This window comes from Aricia agestis, chromosome 11 (assembly GCF_905147365.1).
Source record: "Aricia agestis chromosome 11, ilAriAges1.1, whole genome shotgun sequence".
In the NCBI taxonomy this organism is placed as follows: Eukaryota; Metazoa; Arthropoda; class Insecta; order Lepidoptera; family Lycaenidae; genus Aricia; species Aricia agestis.
This window is the reverse complement of record NC_056416.1, coordinates 6,254,000-6,272,102: the sequence shown is the minus strand read 5'-3', so window position 1 is coordinate 6,272,102 and position 18,103 is coordinate 6,254,000. Positions and strand designations below refer to the sequence as shown.

Below are 18,103 nucleotides of genomic sequence, written 5' to 3'. Positions count from 1 at the left end.
TGACTTAAGCTTGTCAAGACTGTTGTTGTGTTGATTGGTTTTTTTTCCTAGGGACCTATATGACACAATCAGTTATAATATTTTATTAGTGGAGTAATATTTTACTTAAAATTTAATCATTTATTTCCTTGTTTATGTCCAAAAAATTATATCATATAATTCTCTACAACAAAATAACATGTTTTATTTAAACAAGAACGTGTTTTATGTAATTTAATGAGAATAGAATAATCTTTTCGTACTTTAACTGACTTACCCAGATAATCTGCAAAATAACTTGTTAATCTGCAGTCTAACTGGTTTACGCACATTAATGGTAACATAATATAAACTAAAATATGCAGTATGCACCCCCTAACTAAGAAGATAGCACTTTAAAATGTAGAGTTTGCTCTATGGGACGAAAAGCAATCTAAGGGTCAATTCAACCGCAACCGCAACGCGACGCGTAGATTAATTTCGAAATTTGTATGTATTTGACAGATTTGCGAGACGTCTCACGCTGTCAAATCTGTCAATTCTGACCCTACCACTAAATAAAATTAATATTACGCAAAGGTTGGAGCAGAGGGCGTTACTAACACATGCAGTAAATAATCCGACCAAAATCCGACATGTTGCACTCGTCATACGTCAAACAAAACTTTTTGTTTATTGTCGACGCTGATGATGCCTCAAGCGTGGAAACATCGTAGCAATGTCCTAAAATACTATTACTGCAATACAAGTACAAGCGAATGTTAAGTATATCTTGTTGTTGAATTAGTAGTTGATTGTAATAATATTATGACATCTGATATACAGTGCATTTACTTCACCTACAAACTCAGAAGCAGATGAAAAATGCGACAGATCACAAACATACCATAATTAAATTGAAACCCCAATTAAGCTTGTTGTGGCTTTCCAACGAATTATTTTCGTCTGTCGGTACAACATTCGCAATTGGATAATTTGCAAGAAAAAATACATTTTACTTTACATCGTAACTATGTAATAACTTTATCACAGAGGCTTACGAGTTACGTCCTTACTATGAAAATCACTATGTACTCTTAATAATTGTTATAGATTAGGTATGTGGATCTATACTTTTTCTCGCGTAATATTCAGCCGTTTATATTTGCCAAGTAAAAGAAAGTTGCGTACCTAAATGTCGCCTAGCGATAGCCGATAGCCAGTGCCGTAAATAGGGCGGTGCCACCGGTGCCCAGGCACAGGGCGTAGACTCTGGGGTGCGCAAAAATGGCCAGACCAGGCAGGTATATTATTTTATACAGCATTTTTTCCCACTTAGGGCTGCACAGTGTGGGTGGTATAATCATAACAGGCGAAAGGCCTACTTGATATCAGACTGCTCGCCTGCTTGTTTTCCCATATCAGTTCTTTAAAAAAAAAGTTTGTTTTCCAAAATTTTAGTACCAACAGTCAACACCATGTTTTACTTTATCACCCTGAATGAAATAAAATAGGCCTATACATAGAATTGCCCTGGGTACCTATAATATCTAAAAAAAAAAGCAAGGGCGCACTCGCACAGGGTGCAAAAAAGGCTATTTACGGCACTACCGATAGCTAATAGATCCATATTTCCATATTCATTACGTCTTACTATTATAATAAATGCGCCGCCAAACCAAACTGCCGCGCTGGACCGATTTTGCTGAAATGTGATATGGAGATACTTTGAGTCCCGGCAAAGGACATAGGATACTTTTTTTCCCGAAAAAATTTGCGGTTCCCGCGCGATAAACAAAATTTGCGTTTGGGGGTTGCGGGTGTTATCTAGTTCCCTTTATAATAATATTGATTATTATAAAGAAAACGAGATGACGCCCGAAACTCAAACGCAAAAAGGTTTTATATTGTACCAGAAGACTGAAGAGCCAATGCGCAATTTAATGGCGTGTATTGTATGGTACTAGAACCTTCAAACGCCCCACATAAAGACATACGTTATTGATAATGACACATGATATCATTAACAAACAGCCTGCATACGACCAAGGTGATATCATTAACAATTTTAGGTTCCCGTGTAGATGTGATGACGAAGAGAAATGGCACAAAATAACAGCCTCCTTTCTAGAGCTTTAACTTCTTAAGTTAGCCGTAACTCTTATAGCAAAAAACTAATAAGTATAATGATAAATACTGACATGAATTATAAATGCGCGTGAAATTGTGTTTGTCTTACGTCTGTCTATCTGTTGGCCTCTTCATATGTCTTAACACATAGGCTGGTGTTCTCCCAACCCCGAGAAAGGATATAGGTTGGCTTTTATTCCATAGAAATGTACGGTTCCCGCGCACGATATTCACCGCAACAAAGTTTCGGCCAACATCTTGTAGATTAATAAAATATAGTTCTAATGCAGAGCCTACAAAACCGTGGCATGTCTAAACGCTTATTGAATCTATGATATTATGGTACGGGAAGGAATGTCATTGTTTAGGTGTATGTAACGCGGAACACTTTCCTCCATTGTTCTACCACTTATGGTCATTTTATCGGCTCGTGATCAGATTGACTAAACGGAGATAGCTAGAAGTACATGCTCGTAGGTACAAAACGTCGAATTTGTATTACGTAGTGTCTATTTTGTTAATATTCTAATCTTTGTTATTCACGTTACTGCTGATCGGTTTTGTACTTTGGTAGTAAGCTCTGTGGCTTATACTATTTGACAAATAAATTTTGTTCCATTGGGAATCCAAATGGAACAAAATTTATTTGTCAAAATATTTACTTAGGTATCCCAATTTGGGATACCTAAGTAAATATTCCGCTGCAGACAAAACCTAGTTCTTATATAGTGATAACAACAGACTATACTTATAAAGCTCTACGAATATGTAAATAGAAGATTACACGTAAAAAGCTCAGAATATTTGATTCTTCTAAGTTAACTTTTCCCATAACTTTGTCTTAAAGCTGAAATTCAGTGTCAAAGAATCTAAACAGAGTAGTTATTCTTTCTTATCTACTAGCTACAACTTAGTAGGTTTTCTTATCTCATATTGTCACCGTAAATTTTAATGGCGGTTAAAATTAGAGCAAAGATTTTCACAAAATTGGTGCCAATGTCAATTCATCTCAAGGTCATCTCGTTGTTGTATAAAACCTATATAAAACTAATAAATTAAACATTATCCAATATATTATAACATAAATAAGATATTAAATAAAAACATAGACATTGTAACCAAGTACTACTATTATTTTACAACCTCAAAAACTAATTTTGGAATGAGACGCACGATACAAAATGAGCGATAGTCACTTTTAATTACTTTTACTCTATATTTGCTCATTGTATAGCTATATAGGTACGTAATATTTGCAAAATGGCTTAAAAATAAAAGTATACATACGTTTGTTTGAGTTGATATCTTTGGCGCATTGTCGCTGCTATGTTATACAGTATACACAATCACACTTCACTCATTACTCGTATTCCTAACGAAGAATTTTTTTAAATTACGTTATTGTCAATGTAAACAGATATTTCCTAAATTCCGGAATTATCGATGTAGAACGGATACTTCCAAAAGTCCGGAATTATCAATGTAAACGGATTCCGGAGTATTCAGTAAGCGTGTAGATATGACGCGACCCGAGTGCGGACTAGCGCACCTAAACCGACACCCGGACAATTCATGCAAATTAACGGCAGGATAGCAATTGACCAGCTCCAGAAATAGTCACGGGATTAATCTGGATTAACATACTAATATTTCTTAGCTAATATAATATAACACTAGCTGTCCCGGTGAACTTCGTGTCACTTTAAAACCTTCCCTGGACTTTTACGAATATTTTAAGACTAAAATCAGCCCAATCCGTTCAGCCGTTTTCGAGTTTTAGCGTTACTAACACAAAAAATCCATTTTTATATATATAGACTAGCTGTCCCGGTGAACTTCGTGTCACTTTAAAACCTTCCCTGGACTTCTACGAATATTTTAAGACTAAAATTAGCCCAATCCGTTCAGCCGTTTTCGAGTTTTAGCGTTACTAACACAATTGAAAATCCATTTTTATATATTATATAGAAAATAACTTTAATTAAGTATAGTTACTTATAAGTTCAATACAATATCCTACAGGAGTATTTTTGGGATGAAATAACCTAGTAAAAATGAATCCAGAGCTTAAGCTATGGTGAAATCATTTGACGACAATCCGTTCTGTTTTTCTGCTTGAAGAAGTAACAAACTTATAAACTTATGCCTTTGTAAAATTCCAAATTGTGATCTACTCTATGAAAACCATATTCATTAAAGTTTTCGTTATCGGAAATCAGGACTAAAATAAAGCTTAATTAACCAACCAATAATAACTTTTCCCTGCAATGTCCATGTCCTTTCAATAAACCAGGATTAATCTACCAATATCTGAGATATATTGCGCATTTAATAAACATGAGTACGGTTGAAATATTTCGATCGCATGCAGGATAACTGATGCAAAAATTATTCACCTGGATTTATTTTCTGTATAGCAATTTTTATCTCTTTTTAGCGCTAGCTGTGCTGCGGGAGCTCCTATATTTAAAGAGGAATAGAAATAAAGATAAAGTCATAACAAATCGGCTATATTCCAGAAGTCTCGTCTTACCCTCTTGATCCTGTTTTAACAAGATACCTACGCTTGATATATGGATAAAATGGGATTTTGTAGTTTTGAGTGAAATACATTTTTGATTTTAATCTTTATATAAATACTAGCTGTCCCGGCAAACGTTTCTTTGCCATATAAAGTATTTCGCCCGTATTATTTTATTGAAGTGACTAAATAAGTATGTCACCATGGCAACGTCCATCGCTATCCCGTCGCACAAACAATTGTCGCCGTCAGTCTCGAGTTGTAATAATTTACTATTATTTATTCAACAAATGCACTTATCAATATAAAAAGTACCCAGTAGCCGATTCTCAGACCCACTGAATATGCATATAAAATTTGGTTAAAATCAGTAAAGCCGTTTCGGAGGAGTACGCGGCCTAACGTTGTGACACGAGAATTTTATACAGTGTGTAACAAAAATAAGTGATAATACTTTAGGGTGTGTACGTGTTCCTTGTAGAGAGTTCACTGTGAAAGTAGCAGCGCTGAAAGACGAAAAAATTTTTTCACTTTTGTATGGGCAAGGGCCCGAGCGTCACGAGTTTCCCCATACATAAGTGAAAAATTTTTTTCGTCTTTCAGCGCTGCTACTTTTACAGTGAACTCTCTACAAGTAACACGTACATGCCCTAAAGTATTATCACTTATTTTTGTTACACACTGTATATAAGATTGAACACATGAATTTAAAACTTTGTTAATCTCGCTTTGACTCGAAAACTACTGAACCGATTTGGTTAATTTTAGTCTTGAAATACTCGTGGATGTCTACGGAAGGTGATAGGAGGAAAGTGATTAGTTCACGGCTCATCTAGTTAACAATATTATTAACGTTTTGCAAAATACAGTTATGACACCTGTTTACGAAGTTTTCATTGCGTAGTACTGTTAAAAACCTCCAAATCTATCACAATAAGTTGTCGATTGTCCGCCACGCTCTATGATTTTTCCGAGTCGCCGGCGATACATAATAGTCCGAAATCGTGTATTACGACACCCAAATTGTTTACCGCACGACTGTACATATAACTAGTATTTTGATTGGCGAGTCATTAAAATAATGCAACTAATGCAACAGATAATGTCAGGAAAAACACGCGTAGGTAGCAAGAAATGCGAAACAAAATGGTATTTAGCTACACTTTTTTTTTTTATTATGAAATAAGGGGGCAAACGAGCAAACGGGTCACCTGATGGAAAGCAACTTCCGTCGCCCATGGACACTCGCAGCATCAGAAGAGCTGCAAGTGCGTTGTCCGCCTTTTAAGAGGGAATAGGGTAATAGGGGAGGGTAGGGAAGGGAAGGGAATAGTTGAGGGTAGGGAAGGGGATAGGGTAGGGGTTAGGGGATTGGGCCTCCGGTAAACTCACTCACTCGGCGAAACACAGCGCAAGCGCTGTTTCACGCCGGTTTTCTGTGAGAACGTGGTATTTATCCGGTCGAACCGGCCCATTCGTGCCGAAGCATGGCTCTCCCACATATATATACATAGATTAGATTATACATAGATTCTAGTCTATTACATACACTTGTAATAGACTAGAATCTAGATGTTGCTGACGAAGGTAAACTTTGATCAATCAATACGGTCAGAATATGTATCTTTTTCCGGGATCAATAAATTCTAATCATCATCGCGCATGTATCAATAAAAAATAATTTTCAAAGTTATTAATCTCACTTAAACTCGAGAAGGGCCGAACGAATTTGACTAATTTTAGTCTTGAAATATTCGTGAAAGTCCTGGAAAGGTTAATATTAGGAGGGAGTGCAAAATTCACCGGATTATCTAGTGAATAAAAAATTAACTGTCTAACGTTAGTTTAATCCCAACTATACTCCACTCGGGCTAACTTGTCGCTAGCGGTCATTGACTCCCTGTCAGAAACTTGTCATTATCCATATAAAACCACGATTGACAATATCTGACACTTCATTGTCAATCGCGGCTTATATGGAAAATGACAAGTTTTTGACAGGGAGTCAATGACCGCTAGCGACAAGTTAGCCCGAGTTGAGTATAATAAGTTATAACTTATAACTTAACCTTTGTCAAACCACCGAACCATTAAAAAGTAGTCACATGAGATCGAAAGTGCTTTGAACTTGTCTTCCTGGCAATGATGTGTAACCGAACACGCTGTATAACCGCAGCGTATCATGTCACCAACATCACCCTGTATCAATGTTAATAGTTTTCAATTGAATGGCATTGTTGGAGATAGAGATAAATACATACCCTGGGAAACATACAAGTATTATGCATGTTATGTATCATATCCATACTGATATTATAAATGCGAAAAGTGTGTATGTCGGTATGTATAGTGTATACCTGCCTGCCTATTACCTCTTCGTCTGTCAGTCAGCTACCTCTTCACGAGCAAACCACTGAACCGATCTTGGTATTTGGTATGAAGATACTTTGAGTCACGGGAAAGGTCATATTATGATACTTTTTAACCCAGAAAAATGTACGGTTCCCGCGCTAAACGAATGTCTGCGCTACGGAGTTGCAGGCATCGACTAATTTTATTTTAAATATTTTATACCTAACGCCTATATACTACAATCTATACTTATAATATTATAAATATTTGTTTGTTTGAACGCGCTAATCTCAGGAATGAGGAACTACTGGTCCTGTTAGAAAAAACATGTCAGTGTTAGATAGCCCATTTATTGAGGAAGGCTATAGGCTATATTTTATCACGCTAAGACTAATGGGAGCGAAGAAATAGAGGAAAATGTGGAAAAAAACAGGGAAAATTATTCGAAATTGCTTATTATCTTAAGAACTACTAGAGCAATTTTTAAGTTATTTGGCACACATAAAGAATAGACCACGTGAAGGGAAATATGCTATTTTTTTGCGGAAAAATGTACGGTTTTCGTGAAATTCCTAAATTACGCGGGCGAAGCCGCGCGGAACATCTAGTACTTTATAAAGTAACAATTTTGTTAATATCAAATAGGGCTCGAAATGTTTGGAGGCACAGATATACCTGCTCTGTACAGGGTGTAACAAAAATAAGTGATAATACTTTAGGGTGTGTACGTGTTCCTTGTAGAGAGTTCACTGTGAAAGTAGCAGCTCTGAAAGACGAATTTTTCTTCGAAATTACTTTCAGAGTAAACTCTCTACAAGGAACACGTACACACCCTAAGGTATTATCACTTATTTTTGTTACACCCTATATATCTAGAGCCACAGAGAAGATTTACCGCTATTTCAAGAAAAGAGCTTTAGATTATTTATTTCCTCCAAACCATTATCAAAGACAAAAGGGGTTACATAACAAAGCTATAGTTCAAGTCCTATTAAGTGAACTGTGAAAGTAGTAAGGTGAAGAGGAAAGTTAGAACCACAAACACCGGTGCATCGCCATCTACACTACAATTACTATAAGTTATTACTGGATAGTACTGGTTATTACCGGTAAAAGTTTTATACTTGCCAACTTCGTGCGTGCCATGAGAAATGATTTTTTGTATGGGAAAATTCATGATGTTGGGGCATTTCTCAAAGGCACACATAAGTCTAAAGTTACTCTTTTAGCGCTGCTACTTTCACAGTGAACTCTATACAAGGGACATAATACACACTCTAAAGTATTATCACTTATCTTACACCCTGTGGATTCATTGCCCTTTCTATTTGGTCTCGCCGAGTAAAAAACAAAGAAAAAGATTTTTCATGTCTGGTGTACGGCAGAAACGTAAAAAAATACATTTTTAACTTCAAATACATACATAAATGCAGATGATATTAGTAACAAAATAATTAATGTCCTTTTTTGGAGCAACTTACTACATTTTACACTATTCATTTATCAGGACCCATCGTAAAAATAATTGCAACTATAAAACAAAAATAAACTAAAAGACAAGGCAAAAGTATCTAACTTGTAAAATAACTGATATCTATTAACTATATATTGGTTTACAGTGTCAATGACCCTGTGGTAATGTTCCAATGTGGATGTGTTATAATAAAATCGATACAGATAATTATACAGAGGTGTCAAAATAACTTTGAACGACACTTTAGTTCTTCAAAGCTTTGTTATAATATCTTTTACGTTAAACAAGAAAATCTTATAGGTACTGTACCTACCTATTTGTATGTATTAAGCGTATTTTTTTATGACAAGCAAAGCTGCGAGTGTTAAAACTTTTAGGGGATAAAAATATGCAGAAATCTGCGCATTTTTTTAATTTTTCCTCTTTGAACACAGAGCAAAGTGGTACGTAATACAGTTGTTTTACGTACCACTTTGCTCTGTATACAATCAATACCATTGAAGTTACTCAATTTGTAACATCAATAGCCAATTAAAAGTTACATGGTAGAGTTACAGAGAATCTACAATTGTAAACTTTTCGAAAGTACTAAAACAAAAGCTTACCCAAACGAAGAAGTTACATAGGAGCAGGGCCCGACCTAAGGGGGGGGCGAGCCTGGCATTTGCCCAGAGCGGCAAAAATGAGGGGCGGCAAAATTGACTTATTCCTATCTTCCAACCTAGCCATCCACCACTTAAGTTTGAGAATTTTACCAGCTTACCTACCTTAAGTTTGGTAGTGGAAATATTTGAGTATTTTACTTAAATATTCCTCCCATTTTCCCCAACAAATCCTGTAAAGGGCGGCGAAAATGATCTTTGTCCGGAGCGGCTAAATGTCTAGATCGGTCCCTGCATAGGAGAAGTTAGTGCAACTACAAACATAACTAGTGTGCACTTCATTTAATTACGTACTATACGTCAATTTAATGAGTAAAAATGAAAAATGGAAATTTCAAAATAATACCTGTTTATATTTAAGTAGTACCTAAGTACACATATTTTTTTACCCTGACCCTATTTAGTATTTACATAATATTCTAAATTAACATCTCAAAACCAACCACAAACCCAAACATACATACAAACATAAAGAATTTAAATCGTTCCCCTGCAGTCGGGTAAAAAGTCCACAAACAAGGAATCCCAGTGATTACCGTGTCTCACATAGAAAGCTGGTAATAGTCCACAAATTGCTCCATCCTTAGGGCGGTTCTCCGCCGCCGCCGTCAACGGGACGTCACCAGCAAAATTTAAAAAAAATCGTCCAAGTGCGAGTCGGACTCGCGCACGAAGGGTTCCGTACCGGTATATAGCGAAAGTGGGAAAAAAATTGTGTTTCTTATATGGGAGCCCCCTTAAATATTAATTTTATTGCGTTTTTAGTATTCGTTGTTATAGCGGCAACAGAAATAGTGAAAATTTCAGAACTTATGAACAATCAATGGTGATAAAATGTTATAATATACTTAAGTTAAATTATTTTAGCGGATAACAGAGAATACTTTTTTATTTTTAGGTATAAAATACTAGATGACGCCCGCAACTCCGTTGCGCCAACTCGTTTATCTCGCGAGAACCGGACATTTTTCTGGGATGAAAAAAACTCCTATGTTCTGTCCCGGGACTCAAAGACTCTCTAGACTTACCAAATTTTAGCAAAATCGGTTTAGCGGTTTAAGCTTTAAGAGGTAACAGACAGACAGGCATACTTTCGCATTTATAATATCAAGTATGGATTTTATCGGTCCAAAATGTCTCGTTTTCGGTGGAAGGCAGTGGACATACGGCCAGTTCGACAACCCCGGCCGCCGTATGGAAGCGGCGTGTGACAACTTAAAGTACCCTCACTTAATTAAAGTAGTATTATGTTTTAAATTAAATTAAGTGTAACCAAATATTAAGCTTTTTGTAATATGTTAGGGTTGATAAAGGTTGAAAAATTAACGAAATCAGAGGATGAAAAAAAACCTTTTCTTTGGATGAAAGAAATGGCAAGCTGCAATTTTAAGGCAGCCGTTTGATAAAGAAATTGTTCATACGTTGCTTCTTAAAACTTGCCTGAAAAACTTATATTCTAACGCGCTAAGCGTAGAGAAATGTAGCAAAATTCTAAGTTATTGATATTAACTGGATTCTCAGCCAAGGAACCCTACCACAACATCCAACCATTAGAATCTTTTATGTATATCCCGACTTATATCCATGTTTATAAATTAAAAACATAAAAGCGTCTATAACAAAATCTATACTTTTTAGCCTGCTGTCCAAGGGGCAAAGATAACAACCCGCACTGACAGTGTTTACACTAACGATCTATATACGATAATTACGATTGTTTAAATCGCTTTAGAAAAAAAAAGTTCATAAATTTATTGGATAGCATTTTTTTTATTAAATAAGGGGGCAAACGAGCAAACGGGTCACACATAAGCTCTTTTCTTGAAGGTTTTTATACTATTTTATTATATTTTTATACTATTTTATTATATTTAGGATCTAAATATAGAAAAAAAGTTAAGGGTTTTTTGCTAAAATTTGTGTCGTTTAACAGGCTATTTAACCGCTTTATTTTTAACCCTTTTGTTGTATTCAAATATCTAAAAATAAAACAAGGGTTGTCGTTACAACAAGGTGTTATTGAGTAGTCACACATTTTTCGTGGTTGACGTAGAATTAGCCACTCAAAAGGTATTTATAGAAGTAAAATATAAAAATTATCAATTTTAGGAGGAAAATACTAACTCAGTAGGTAGTAGGTACGAAATACGAATGGAATGCAGTTTTAATATATAATTAAGTAGGTATTGTAATGTTACGGTACATGGTATACGGACACGTGGTGCCATCTAGCGACAAACCAGCGAAGCTTACCGAGGGAGCACAGGCAACATAAATCCCCTACTCAATACTAGATGGCATGAGGTGCGCAAGTACATACTCGAACCTTCTAGAAAGGTCCAATGTTTGTTTACGTGTTTACCGTTTATTTGTTTGCGTGTTTACGTGTTTTAATTTAGACCTTATGACTGAGTCTATAAGGTCTAAATTAAATTCAACTTATTGCACTTACCGTAAGGACGGCAGTTTTATTGTGGTACATGCTCGAGCCTCCTAGAAAGTTCCCAAGGTTGTTTACTTGTTTACGTGAATCGGGAACTTTCTGGAATTCGTCTCGCCATATAAAAAGCCGCAGGCAGGCCCGGCGAGTCAGTTCAATCTGAACGATCTTCGAGGCGACAACAAGTGATCAATAGTGAGTGAACCAGTGAAACCTGCGACTTGGCTACGACCTAGGACAGTGATAGTGCTTAGTGATTGGACCTAGTGATTTGTGTTTGGACTTAGTGCTAAGTGTTGTGACCTAGTGTTTAGTGCAGTGTTAATAAAGTCTTCAAGAGAGTCACCAGGTCTTTCTCTCCATATCCTCGAACCCTAGCACGTAACAGTAATAAAAAGACATAAAAATACCTGACGGATAGATATCACAGTTTCTATCTTAGTTCATATTGTGAAAATAATTTTCTTGGACTTTTGTGTGAGACATGCAGATTGAAGAATGAAAACCCATGTCAAAATAATTTTCCGCCGTAATTTCCGGCGTTTCGATATAATTTTTCTTTGTATCAGTGATGACAATATTATGCTATTTACTAATACGTAGCTACTGTAGTAATTTAGGTTATAAATAATACAAAATGACCATGTTTATCATCATCAACGTGAAACGTCGCCTAATTTATACCTAAACTTAAAATTAAAATGCAGGCAAAGGTTTTTTAGATATTGACCCAGGCACCCACAACATTCCTTGAGATGAAGAAAAAACGAAAATGATTTATGTTAGGAGCGTAATTGCTAGCTAATTTAACCGACTCCAAAAATATAGGTTCCTTGTTTAGCTATGGATGTTTTTTCCATAAAAATATTTTAGCTTCAATTTCTTTGTGGTTAAAATTCGTCTCATTTGAACCGTTACGAACTATTCCCCAGTTATTGAAGTTTGCTCTTCTCTTGAATAACTTCACGTCTCAGCCAAATTATTCAGAAAACTCACTTCACACCTGAAGTGAGTTACTCGGTTGAAACCTAACTTTACTACCTTACTAGGTACTAGTTTGGGAAGCGAGGGCAAAATAATTTTAACTCTAAAAACATGGTTAATATTGAAATTGAACTCTTTTATTTCTAATCGGGATATTCAGAGTTATGAGCTGTTATAACTTTTGACTCTACATTCTACACACTTATAACTTACTTTGTTCTCAGATTTTTTAATGAATTGTTAATATCCATATTATACAAATACGCCTCCGTGGTCTAGTGGTGTAGAGCGCGGCTCTTGACTCGAAGGTCGTGGGTTCGATTCCCGCGTTGGAAACATGTTGTTTCCAAGTTTGGTTAGGACAATGCAGGCTGATCACCTGATTGTCTGACAAGTAAAATGATCCATGCGTCGGATGGGCATGTAAAAAGTCGGTCCTGCGCCTGATCTCTCGCCAGTCGTGTCGGTCGTCTGTCCCATTGGGTTATGAGAGTAAAGGAATAGAGAGTGCTCTTGTGTACACACTTGGGCACTATAAAATTACTCCTGCGTAGCTGGCCTGGTTTCAATGAAACCGGCCACCGTCACCGAAACCGGTGTGGGAGCTATTATTATTATACAAATACGTGGGAGTTATAATTTTGATTGGTATTAGTTTAAGTAGATAAATTATAATTTGAAAGACTGTATAAAATTTGCACGCCAGCCAAAGGCAAAATAAGAGAGCTTGATCAAATAACTTTAACATCATAACATTGTACCTTATTTCAGCAAATAAATGATTTCTATCTATTTCTATTTCAAAAAGAGATCAAGTCTGGACTTTATCTATTTATATCTATTTATCAAACTGGATCCATACATTTGTGCATGTGCCCGGAGCGCCAGAAGGTGACAAATACTTAAACTAATTTATTTTTATTTTTTTTGTAACTGACACTAACATAGTTTTTAGGTTTACTTATTTTTTACTAACAAAATATGGGTTCAAACAGCCTGAAATAAACGTATTTTATTTTATTTTTATTTAAACGCGTTTTGCTGAGTCTTTGAGTAGCATTCTAAGTGGAGTTTTTGACGTGGGAGAGCCATGCTTCGGCACGAATGGGCCGGCTCGACCGGAGGAATACCACGTTCTTACAGAAAACCAGCGTGAAACAGCGCTTGCGCTGTGTTTCGCCGAATGAGTGAGTTTACTGAAGTCCCAACCCCCTACCCTATTCCCTTCCCTACCCTCCCCTATTACCCTATTCCCTCTTAAAAGGCCTGCGAGTGTCCATGGGCGACGGAAGTTGCTTTCCATCAGGTGACCCGTTTGCTCGTTTGCCCCCTTATTTCATAAAAAAAAAGTTTGAGCATTAGCACTCAATGTGGAAATAATACTACTGTATCAAGTAGATGTAGTTGAGCCTTCATTCTTCGTGGGAGTTAATGCTACTCGTATATCTGAGAAGATAAATGTTTATTTAATTCAAAGAACTGAGGAAGCGAACTGATATACTGATGTGCCCTAATGGCTTAAGTGGAATATAAGTAGATGTTAGTCGCTAGACATGAGCTCTTCAAACTCCGAGTACGACAGCAATTAGGTAGAAAAGACTTCAAACGCTCGTTTGCGTAATTAAATATCTCTTAACTTTTAAGTTGAAAAAAGTTAGAAAAGCTTAACGACTGCATGTTTTAAATTTTCACTAGAAATTATGGAGGGTTAAACAGTCGTTTACAAATAATTTTAATAACAAGCAGGAATTTTCGACAGCGTAATCGTGTTATTACCAACGTCAAATGTATAGAATCTGCCGAAATTTTCATACAAATATTTATTGATAACGCTACGAATGCATACATGAAGAATTTTTTAAATACCCCATCAATCATGATACCGACCAAAAAATCATAATTAGGACATAATATACTTTTAATTAATCTACATTCTACAATTTTACACTTTCTTGACTAGGGTTGCCAGACGTCCCGTATTTCCCGGGACGTCCCGTATTTAAGGCATAGTTTAAAATGTCCCGGCGGGACTGACTCTGTCCCGTATTTGAACCGTACTTCGTTTTTTTCATTATGAAATCGATCCAAATGTCCCGGCGGGACTGACTCCGTCCCGTATTTGAACCGTACTGCGTTTTTTTCATTATGAAATCGATCCAAATATTCACACATCCAAAGTTCGTAAATCGTACTGTTTATGACCGTTTTTAATTACGATTATAATTGTATTGATTTTTACAAATAATATGTTAAAACGAATAAAAATATGTTAAAACTGACTCGATCATCGCAAAAATATAAAAAAAAATGGCACTAAATAATTTTGTTTTTCATTTGTCCCGGGTAAAAAACTGAAATTCCGCATTTTTGGCCCGTTTAACCATTTGTCCCTTATAGGCTGAAAAAAAATCTGGTAACCCTAGTCTTGACTCTTGAAGAGTAATTTCTTCCTAAGCATTAAAAACCATGAAAATTCTTACGATTTCAAGCTAAGTCTTCGAAAGTGCCAAGTCGTGCAACCTACTAAGCCCCCTCAAGACCAGTCGGAGTCAAGCGCCGCTCGATGTCTAACGAAGTTTTATAGGTATTAAGTACTCCACGAGAGATTCTTATATCAGTTTTTCTTTTAAGCTGATTTGTTGTCAGAATATGAGGTCATATAAGATGGTCACTGTTTAGTTTCCATTTCCAGTATTATAAAGGACCAAGAGACAAAGAAATAAGGGAAGATTGGTCGATCTTTGCTTTGAATAGTTTAAATGCCTAACTTCAGTAAAAGGTGACTAAATGATTACTGAAGTACCCAAATGCTTATCTATAGCAATAACTGCTTGTGTCCAAACAGTCCAAACAATAACAATATTGAGAAAGAAGATAATAGTCTCCGTGACTCACGACAACTATTAAGCATGAGCTTTAAACCTTCGGAGAATGACCTTCCTCACACCAAGGCCTTTAGTCCTAAGATTAAACTCACAAAGTCACAATATTAATATAATGACTGTGTTCACTATTCAGTTATAAGTTAGTCTGTTACGGTAAAAGACTAAATGACGCTTAAAATTTTAGTAAAAAACGTAAGATGAAGCACACAACTCCATATTGAACTTAACAAAACTTCACGAAATGTTCGATGAATAAGATCATCCATAAACAATTTCGGTACAACTGAATACTAACCGCACTTATTCCGTAACTATACGAATACGTAATCATTCATTGTTGGTGCTAAACCTACCAATTGTAGATACTTGATTTAAGAGCAGCAGAGATAGCTGGATGAAACAGGTTTAGGAATGTAGGCCGCCGTTTGATGTGCCATGAATAGGTCGTGGACGAGACAGATCTCTAATAGATGTGTTTACTACTAAGATGACTAAAGTAGTCTCTGAACTCTGAAGTGAAAAGTTTGCATGGAACATTCCAGTAAAGAAACTCAACTTTTTTATCTGCGTCACTATAATGGAGGCCACACATGAAAAAAAAAAGTGACAAACTAATAAGGTTTAATATCAATCTAATCAGTAATCAACATCAAAGAATCGACTAAGTTACTAACATTACTTGTACCATTACATATAACAACATCTAGTAATCAATCAACAGTATCCACTATCTACTATTAAAAAATATAGATAACTGATATCCTAGAAATGCATAGCCGCCACGGAACAGTGGTCTTGAAAGGTCATGGAGTAGAATTACAGATCAATCGTCACCGATCGTTGACACAACGTTATCGGAAGAACCGTCTAGTCTAACGCTAGATACATGTTTTATCAATAAGGTGGGTTATAGAAATTTAAAACTTTATGTGTGTTTAAGAATGCGCAAGTAAAAGTTAGAATGTCTTGATCCTTACTTATACCATTTTTCACCGTGCTCATATCGGAAATCATAAGGATACAGAATCTAAAGGTGACGTGGAATAAGTTTAGGCCTTAGAATTTTTGTCCAGTCGAAAAGCTTATAACACATTTTGCTTAAACGCAATGCAACTGCTTAAATGTATTTTCTGAGCAAGCAAACCTGGGGGGTGAGCCAAAATCTTTTCGTTTTCGCTTCGTTGTAGAATCGCCGATGAAAATGTATGGAATTGACATAAGCGTTCGTTAAAATGACGTTGACGTTCGACTCGTCTTATGTCAATTCTATACATTTTGATCGGCGATTCTATAACGAAGCGAAAACGAAAGAGTTTCGGCTAAATCGTCTGAGCATTAAATTCTAAAACTAACTTTATGTGTAAGATAGCATTCTATGCTTTATATTAAATGCATTAATTAGTTTATAGCAATTAGCAGCCAGTTCGGAGCTGGTTTTAATCGTTATTTAAATAAGTGGTATACATAATACTGTTATTCTGAACTACCGGTTCTATAAAAATAATGCAATCCACTTTCGTGTGCAAGCGATTGAAGTAAATATAAAACTAATAGTTTATTATGGTAAACAATATTGATATCAAGTTTTCTGATTTAAAAACTTTTTTCTTTTTTATTTATCTTAAACTTTCCAAAATTTTAATTTTCGAATCATCATAATTCCATAAAACGTTAAACAAAAAAATCCGTTAAACACAAAAAAGCAACCAAGATTGAAGATAGGCAGGATAATATATTTTTTCTTTTTAATAGATAGCCACTCCAAGATGGCGGATGATCTGTCAAGTACAGGGTTTCGCTCCCATTTGCGGTCGGAGACAAGTTTTTTCGCAAACAAGCAATTTTTTAGCACAAAACGACACTAATATAGCAGTCACGTTGAGAAAGTAGGCAGTCGTTAGGTAAAATTGTAAACTTATTCCTAAACGAAGAAAAGGAAAACAAACATTGAATTCCAGAAAAAATATTTCAAATTACATTAAAGTTCCAGCAGTCGAAATTTTATTTGAATTTCGAATATCAATATATTTTTTTAATTCGTCAGTCTTCATGTGGTCCTGATTCCTGATTCCTGGGGTGTTTTTTTTTTTTAATAAAAATATTTATGCCAACAATAAAAATAGAAACGTACATTTCATTGACAATGTCACCGTTGCCGGTCTCATGTTAGCGTCAATTCTCCCGCTTCCTCCCGGCTCCCACTCGGCGAATTAATTCTAATGAAACCACTTTCGAGGTCGAATGTACCCGTATCGCCTCAATCATACCACTTTATACGCCCGACGAGTACGATAATATTATGAAAGTTAAAACAAAATGGAGATGCATCCTTATATTAAAAAAGAGATTTTATAGTTAAAAACTTTTTCTACGTAATATTTTTTAAACTCAATAATCGATGCAAAGTCAAAGTTTATTTTCTGAATAAGCAAAGATTTTAAGTTTATGAGACACATTAGTCATCACATAATATAAATAAATTATAATCACACAAGGGAACATTATCTTTGAGAATACAGTTATTTTTATCAGTTAACTCAATTTATTTAATTTATTTGCTCATACGTTTTAATTAATTTCATGTGGGAAAAACAAAATTTGAGAAAATCTGCCAAAATAGAAGAATTTTTCTTCTCACGCTCGTTCTAATCTTAATTGCGGATTAATCATTTTTGTACTCTATAAAGGCCTAACTGT

At 35.6% G+C, this 18,103-nt stretch overlaps 1 protein-coding gene across 7 annotated transcripts in view; it reads right to left on the bottom strand.

Annotated features, from left to right (window-relative positions):
• LOC121731598 (plasma membrane ascorbate-dependent reductase CYBRD1-like) overlaps positions 1-18,103 on the bottom strand; it is an 88,159-nt gene that overhangs the window by 46,557 nt on the left and 23,499 nt on the right. The window contains exon 1 of one of the 7 annotated variants that reach the window (XM_042121105.1): positions 3,376-3,613. The exons of the other annotated variants lie outside the window; for them this stretch is intronic. Within the exon in view, the coding sequence (XP_041977039.1) occupies positions 3,376-3,404 (29 nt within the window). The 5' untranslated portion in view covers positions 3,405-3,613. Of the gene's footprint in view, positions 1-3,375; positions 3,614-18,103 lie in introns of those variants that run through there. 7 annotated transcript variants of the gene reach the window in all.